This window comes from Olea europaea, unplaced genomic scaffold, assembly GCF_002742605.1.
Source record: "Olea europaea var. sylvestris unplaced genomic scaffold, O_europaea_v1 scaffold1346, whole genome shotgun sequence".
In the NCBI taxonomy this organism is placed as follows: Eukaryota; Viridiplantae; Streptophyta; class Magnoliopsida; order Lamiales; family Oleaceae; genus Olea; species Olea europaea.
In genome coordinates, this window is record NW_019230952.1 from 216,893 (window position 1) to 225,764 (window position 8,872).

Below are 8,872 nucleotides of genomic sequence, written 5' to 3' on the forward strand. Positions count from 1 at the left end.
GCCTGTATAATATGTATTATTAGGACAACTCTAATGGTAACACCAAATCATCAAATTGTACAATTTTTTGGTGCAAAGTTGCTCTAATGCAATACTATACTTTGCACCAATTTGGTACAAAATAGTGAAAGTGTATAAAGTCTCTTTTACCCTTTTTTATCATTTTCCAAATAAATTTGTTAAGGGTATTTGTGTAAATTGTGCTATATATTTTTTAATACAATAAATTATTGTTGTTATTGTTGTTATTATTATTATTTGCATTTAAAATAAATTTTAAATGTAAGAAATAATAATTAATAAATTAATTGAAAGAAGAAAAAAATTTAAAATATAACAAACATGATTATTTATTAAAGTTAACATGAAATATATTAAACAATGACATACATACGATTATCTAATTTTATTTTGCGATTTCGTAATATCGTCTATCCAAATTCACAATGCATTGTACTATTTTCTAATGGCATGATTTAATACTTTCGTTGTTGTAGTGTTTTTATTAATTGTACTATATTTTTTATATTTATTAATAAATTTAATTTTTTTCGTAATTTAAAATAATTATTTATTTAGTAATTTATGTATTTATAAAATAATTAAATAAATAATATCTCAATGATATACATACGATTATCTAATTTTATTTTGCGACTTCGTAATATCGTCTATTCAAATTCACAATGCATTGTACTATTTTTTAATGGCATAATTTAATACTTTCGTTGTTGTAGTGTTTTTATTAATTGTACTATGTTTTTTATATTTATTAATAAATTTAATTTTTTTCGTAATTTAAAGTAATTATTTATTTAGTAATTTATGTATTTATAAAATAATTAAATAAATAATATCTCAAATAAATAAATTATAAATAATAAAAATGGAAGAAAATGGTTAAACACTGTTCATTTAGTGTAATTTTTGGTGTAATGGTTGGAGACGAATTTTAATTTGATGCAAAATTTGATGCAGCGTTGGAGATGACCTTATGTTCCGTCTTTTCAATTTGACATTGACCAAGAATGATTTCTTGTTGTTGAGAGAGTACATTAAATGGATCAATGACGAAGGCATGGTATATTGAGAATTAAAAATCATATTTCTACTTAGGGTTGTAAGCAAAAATCGTTAAAACGAAAAATCGAACCGAAATCGCATTTTAGAAATCATTGGTTTGGTGCCACGTGGATCTGGTCAACGAAATGATTTTGAACCAAACCAAACCGGTCAAAATAGTTTGGTTTATGTTTGAAAATTTTAATTGCGGTTTAAAACCATACCGGACTGGCGAAAATATATATAAAAATAAAAAAACGAAATTTTTTGAAAATTCATCCAAATATATAAAATTCAATAGTTTTGTCATTTGTGAGTATTTTTGTCAATTTCTAATTTTCTAATACAAATATATTATTATTATCCAATAATCCTAACTTATATATAATAATCTCAAGACTAATATAATCTATCAAAAATCATTTTCCTCTTCAGAATTTAGATGAATTCCAACCGATACCCAACACAATCTTGAGCCATCAGCACCACACACTTCTTTTTTCAGGTTTTTTTACACCTTTTCAAAGTTGAATTGAAATCCATTATACCAAATTGGAGAGAAAGAGATCCTAGACCATCCGTGATAATATTTGTTAAGAATAAAGTTTCAGATCAATAATTTATTTTGAGCAAAAAAATCTGAAATTAAATATATTTCGTAACATCATACAAACGTAAATTTATTTAATTGTTATGTTTAGATATTATAAACAATTGCTTTATTATTGTGGTTGGCTATTCTCTTTGTCTAATTAGTTTCCTTTTTTCTTTTTTCAAATATGATGATCACGAGATTTTGTTGGACATCATCGTTTTTTTGGGCCTTATACCTAGTTTAATAAACTTGTATTGTAATTTATTGTATTGTCATTAGTCTAAAAAATGTGAACAAAAATGGAAAAAAAAAAAACTATGTTTTAGTTTATTGTAATTTCACTTTGATGTAGTTGGTATTTAAATTTATAGTAAATATATTTAGACCCTGTTTGAGCCATATTTTTCATATCATCATAATGAGAAAATTGACCGTTGAAGAGGAGGCTGTGTCCCACACATGAAACAGCAGGTTAACAAAGGCGGCTGGACTTGTGGGATAACGGTTAAAATTTTCATTTTTTTGTTCCAAAAATTTGGTTCAAATAGGGGGCTTAGCTTGTTTTAGATTTATTGTTAGTAAGATATAAATATATATTGAATTCAATGAATTAATGATATAAAAGTAGACAACAAAAAATATATATGGCGAAATCGGTGGTTTAAAACCGGACCAAACCATTAGGTTTAGGTTTGAATTTTTTTCAAACCGTTCAAAATGGTTTGATTTAAGTTTGAACTTTTCTTAAACCGGTTTAAATGATTTGGTTTAAAAATCTGTCAAAAATCGGTAAAATCGGACCGATTACACCCCTATTTCTACTATAAAGAGTAATAAATTCGCAAAACGAAATTAGATACGAGAACGTACAAGATTTTTACAAGTTTGTTTCAAAGTGAAATTATGTCCTCTTCCATCGCCACTGTAATTCACTATAAGATTTTTACAAGTTCGTCTCAAAGTGAAATTATGTTCTCTACCATTGCCACTGTAATTCACTATAAGGGGAAAAAAACTTTTAAGAGAAAATCGCACACCATATATTCTCTCTCTCTCTCTCTCTCATATGATGGTAATGAAAATCCTAAAGACAACTTATAAGATAAATTAGGGCAACATCGAAATTTAAAAGAACTAGCTCCGCACTACGTTAATAATTAGACTCCATGACTTAACATAATGAAAGTACGTGAGGGTTGAAACTTTGATGAACATGAGCATTTTGAATAAGCACATAGTGTCATAGCTCCATTGAATATTTATACTACTTAACTTTGTAGATTAAATATATCATGGATCATCATTTAGACTCAAATTGAAGGTGAAATGATCTTAAATCTTAAAAGTTAATTTGGAGTGCGACACGGACGAAAAATAATTCCATTGCATAAATACAAAAATACATATATAATCTTAAATTCGAAATGAATTCTTGTGGGGCTAATTCTCAAGTCACTACTCCCTTTTCTTTCATTTTCAATTATTAATTATGCTTGTCTGAGGTCAGAAACACCACATACGTAGTTGTCATAAATAGTAAGAAAATACAAAATATATTCGATATATCCATACACATTATACCCACATTTCCACGAACACACACATGGTAAGGGTCCTACTGTGTTTACCTTAAAACTCAGTTTTTCTCTTCACTTGTGCTTTACAAAACCCATAAAACATCTGCCATGGAAACCATCCAATCTCCCTCTATTGAAAGCTTTTCGTATAGTTGGTTAGCTAATTTCCAGCCATCAGTTTTAGACAATTCATTTCGAGCCTCCATCGACGGCCCTGATCAAGATGATCAAGCTTCTTTCATTGAAATGGATCCAAGATTACCACCGTCAAAGAGATTTTTCGGAGTTCCACAAGATTTTAGCTTTGATTTTCCCATATCAGAATCCCCTCTATCCCTTGTTCATGCTGATGAACTAATTTCCAATGGCTTCCTTGTGCCTCTTTTTGTCAAAAATTCGAACAAGGAAATTGAAAAATATGATGCTAAATACTCCTCAATATCGACTACCCCTACGCCCTCTAGCAGTAGGGTTAGAGGTGCTGATGCCGCGTTTTTTAGTTGTGCATTAAGAAGTTGTCAGAGATTATCGAAGCGTTTTCAACAAAAATATCTGAACGTTTTTAAGCTGATCTATCAAAGAATGAGAAGGGGTGGCTCGAGAGTTGGGAGTGTTAGTAATATGAAAATTCATGAATTAAATGGATGGGATTTTTCTCAGGTTTCATCTCCGAGAACTAGTGTAGCTTATTCTGCAGATAATTGGCGCCGGTCTTGTGATTCTGAGAGCTCCATTTTTGAAGCAGTTCTTCACTGTAAAAGAACCCAAGGTACATTAAATTATCTTATCCAAAGGCTAGTTCAAAGGAGAGGTATTTATTTATGACTGCAACACGTTCCTTTGCGTGTACATCGAATTTATTTTTTATAAAAAACAGTTTTTTATAAATTGATGAAGCTCAAAATCTGGACCTTTTTGTCGTCGCTGATGTCGTATTGAACCACCTCTCTAAGAGCTGCTCGATAGGGTTCACATTTAGCTTCTAAATAGTGTCATATTATGGTAATTTTTGTAGTTTATTTGGTTGGTTAAGTAAAGTTTACAGTGTTGAAGAGTACTAATGAGAAACTGATTGCTCAGTGTTACACGATACAACGTTTCAGATATGGTTTTACAGATTATAACATTCTCGAGGACTTTGATTATTTCAGGTAGCTAATCCGGGCTGTTTCTTTTGTGAGAATGGACAGACGAGAAGATGGAAACGGGAGAAGATTGTGATATGTCTGATATATAAATTTGTCTTCTTGATGAAGCAGCAATCTGTAAAAATTTTCAACCACAGAATTTGTAGAATTTTGAAGAAAAGAACATGGCATATGTCTTTATATTCTCTCTTCCAGGAGATCGCTTTTATCGCCTCGAAGAAGATATTTATTTCTTGTTCTTGTATAGTTTTGTTTGATGAAATAAATAATGTTCCAAACTTCAATTTCAATGATCATTGATTTTAAGCACTAATTAATGTTAAATCTTATTTTTTCCCCCTCAGAAATGCCACTAAAACAGGGTTGAAAACATGGGGGACACATGTCGAAGTGTGAATTGGCAGTTTGAAAAAAAGAAAAAAATACACTCAACTAAATGCTGTCAATTAACTCCGTCTGTCCACACTTTCCTTATTTTTAATCCTGTTCAACCATCATTGTTGTTTTTTCTTGACTTTGGCTTACTCCTTTGCTTAGATTACAAGTTTAATCAATGTAATTATGTGTTTGTATTTTACAAACAATGTGTCCAGGGATAAATCCTAGGACAAATATAAACATTAAACAATTTACAAAGTGTGATTGAAAAGTTGATGATCTCATTTTAGCCATCGTTTTTATAAAAATTGATAAAATGTGTGATTCAAAAATTGATGATCTTATGAAATGTGTGATTTTTAATAGATTTTAATGTTTGATGAGAATGTCAATTTTTTAAGATACGAACTCAAATCTTAATATGGCCCCTCCTTCGTTTTGCCAAAAATCATATTTTACTAAATTTCAAATAAAATTGTTGAAATTTGTGGTTGAAAATTTGATAAACTTTGTGGGTTGTGATTAAAAAATCCAAGATTGTAAGACCACGATTGTTGCCGCTTCAAATAGGAAAGACAGCATCAGTGATTGAAGATAACACCTATGGATAAATTCTTGGAATTTCTCTGCACATACCTTATTTGCTCTAAGCTTTGTACGCAAAATTTTGTGTACAAGTGCTATGAAAAATTTTCAAAGCATATTTATATTCAATATATACATATATATCTAAAATAAGCATTTTGTGTACAATGTATGGTAAAGTTAAGAATTTCTAACGGTTTTTCCTCCTTCCACCAACTATTTATTTAAGCTGAGATTAAGAAAATTGTCTTCTTGCTGAGATTTTTTTCCACTAACCGAATCAACAAATTTCTAAATGATGTTTTGGTGGACCTTACCAATAAAATTATTAAGGTTGGATTGAAGTCAATAATTTCAATGTGTATCTTTCTAATGTCTTATAGAACTGTCATGAGTATACAATTAATTATTTCTCCACTCCATAATAACGTGTATTTTCCTTTCTTTTTGGTGTTAATGATGTTTAACTATCAATTAAGTCTAAGTTATCTCAATGCTATGATAATGAAGAGACTTTTTGTTAAATATTAATATGACACGGTCAACATTAATATTTTATACTTCTAGGACAAAGAAAATACACTTAAATTTGGAACGGTTCTTGTTGTCAATTTTATCTTGCAAACTAACGAATCGTAAATAAGTAATATAATAATGAGTGGAGTGTTAAACCCACGAAAGCTTATTATCTACATATTGTACTTTAAATAATTATTAGCTTCAATTTTGGAAAACAAGTTCTTCGGATTTGATTTTTAACTGTATCTAATCTAATTATCTACGAAAATAAGCAATCAAAACTAAGCAATAAAGTCTTGAGATTAATCAAAGAATAATGCTCCTCGAACAGTGGCAAGTGACAAGGGAGAGATGACATGGTGGGATTGGAAGTTTTGTGCGTTTTTTTTTTTTCAAACTGTCCAATCATGTATCGATACGTGTTCCCTCTGTCATTGAATCTGTCACTGTAATAAGATTGTTAATCAAATCACAAAAGACACTAGGATCTCGAATCACTGATTCACTATTGTTAACCTACTTTATAATCCTCAATTACCCATTATTAATCAATTCTTATTTTAGGTAGACAATTAGTATTCCTTACGTGTTAATTTTCTTCAAGATAAATTAATTCAATTTTTATCTACAACCCAACTATAACTCTGCCACATATGTGAATAGATAAAGATGCAATACAAATCTAGAATGTCAAGCATAAAAGCATCTCTATCTGCTTTTAGGACCTATGTATTGTTTGTTATTTGAGCTAGAAATAATCCAACAACAATTAACCTAAGAACAATACTCCAACAACAAGTAATCAACCCACAAGAATTTAAATAAAAAAGGATGAATTTGTTGAACTAAAGATTAACAAGGTTTCATCAAAATCCTAGCAATAAAATGTTTGACCTCCCATATTTTGATCACAAAAATACTAGATAAATAATGAATATATAACCTGAATAGCTTGGAATAGAAGATTAGTGAAACCATAAATCTTGAATATATTAAGTAATATTGGACAACACATTTTTCATCTTCAAAAACCTCCAAAAATTTGTTGTAGTTTTCCTCCAAAGGGTTGAATGAATATTTTATCGAATTCTCCTTTATTTGACCTAGATTTGCTCTTTATATGGTCCTTGTTTTGTCTGAAAAGTCATGCAATTGAAATACCACGAATGTCCTTGAATTTGATTAAAAATTGGTTATGTTTAGATTTTGGGTGAACTGTGGTAGGCTACAGCAAACAAGTGCAATTTTGCTCCAAAATTAAGCTGTCGTCGTCATTGTTAAGCTTATGGTGATTGAAGTTCACAACTATCCAAAGTTTTGCAATTGGTCCCCTAGCGTCTAAAATTGTAAGTTCCGAATTTTTAATTTGCAGAACGTTTGATCCACAACTTTAAATTTCAATTTTATTTATTTATTTATTATTATTATTATGGCATTAAACTCAAAATTCAATTATCATTCCAATGGTATTATTTGACCTGTGGAGATCTTTGGATATTATTGTTAGATTTTGAGTTGGCAATTCTGTGAACAAAATGAGCAAATTGTAATTGTTCAAAAGTTTGAGGTCATATTGTCAATATTTAAAAGTTAGAGGTCAATTTGTACATGTGTAAAAGATGGGGGACTAAGTTGCAATTTTGTCAAAGTATGTTAGGGTTCGAGTTGTGAAGTGGAGCAATATGTGTTATTGAAGTTTCGCTAACTACTCGCCAAGTAGTTGCTCGAGCGTCAAAAACAAAAAACATTTCGCTCGAACGTAATAGCGTCGCTCCTTTTTTCGCTCGAGCGACAGTGTTATCTAGAGAACCCTATTTTCCTTTTTTCGAGATTTTGACCTGACACATATGACCAAAACATCTCATGTAAATTGGATTGCGCCGTTTTTCAGATTTTCTCTTAAGCATTGAACTTGAAGAAAATTCTCTATATCTTGAATCTTTCTTTCGATCCCACATTCAATCAGTGCAATCATCTAAAACTTCAAAACTACCTTCACCAAACACTGTAACACAACCTTCCAGAGTATTTGTTGATTCTTGAAGATTAAGGAATGAGATTGATATTCCGATCGATAGAGAACGGAGAGTTCTCTTAAATCCACATGAGATAGACGAAATTAAGAGCTTGGTATTGGTGTTGCATGCAATTCAGGAGAGCTAGGAGCGAGGAGTTGGTGCAGGATCACTCATTCCAGGAGGGCATTGAGAAAAATACTATTAGGAGGTCAAAAAAACTATTGTGGGTTGAATATGACGGATTGTAAGTAATATTTTCATTTATAGTGAATTCCTACTAGCTTGGGCTCGGAGTTTTACCTACATTAGGATTTCTCCGTCGTCAAATAATTGTGTTCCTTACAATTTCAGCACTTTATTTGTTTCCGGTATTTCAACATAGAGTAGTAAAACACGTGAATTGATCTGGACAAATTAATATTTGTGACTTGTTGCATTTATTAATAAATTGGTTAAGAATTCCACATAAACACCTAGTCACCTCCTTCTAAGTGTTAATTGGGTCGAACTACGTTATTTCAATTATAGTTTTCTCACATGTTCTGTATTTAAGCTTCTCATTTTGCATCTTTTAGTCATTTTATATCTGAACTTCAATCCTTTTGCATCAATCATCTTCGAATTTTGGGTTTAACATCTAAACGCAATATATTTACTAATATGAAAAGAAATTCGTCCAACTAATCAAATATTAAGAAAAGTTAAGAGCCTAAATAAGCATGTAAAAATATACTTATCAATTATTCAAAATTTTAGTGAAATATGTGTATCTTTTGTCTGAGCTCTGTTTTCATGAAAAAGAAAAATTGATTGACACATAACCATGCCTTTAGTCTAAAAGAAAAAAATGTATACAACATATCACAGAGTTTAAGGAGACGAATTCAATTGATGAAAATGAAATGATAACTGCAAAATGTTTCTAATTTTTATTTTTCGAGTTAGTCAATTATATGAATTTAACAAATGCTAGTTATTTGTTCAATATAG

At 30.1% G+C, this 8,872-nt stretch overlaps 1 protein-coding gene across 1 annotated transcript; it reads left to right on the top strand.

Moving 5' to 3' along the window:
* Positions 1 to 2,926: 2,926 nt before the first annotated feature.
* Positions 2,927 to 4,672, top strand: LOC111375185 (probable membrane-associated kinase regulator 6). The gene is made up of 2 exons (XM_022997987.1): positions 2,927 to 4,003; positions 4,386 to 4,672. Exons 1-2 carry the CDS (start codon positions 3,343 to 3,345, stop codon positions 4,391 to 4,393), a joined length of 669 nt encoding a protein of 222 aa, XP_022853755.1. The 5' UTR covers positions 2,927 to 3,342; the 3' UTR covers positions 4,394 to 4,672.
* The last annotated feature ends 4,200 nt before the right edge of the window (positions 4,673 to 8,872 follow it).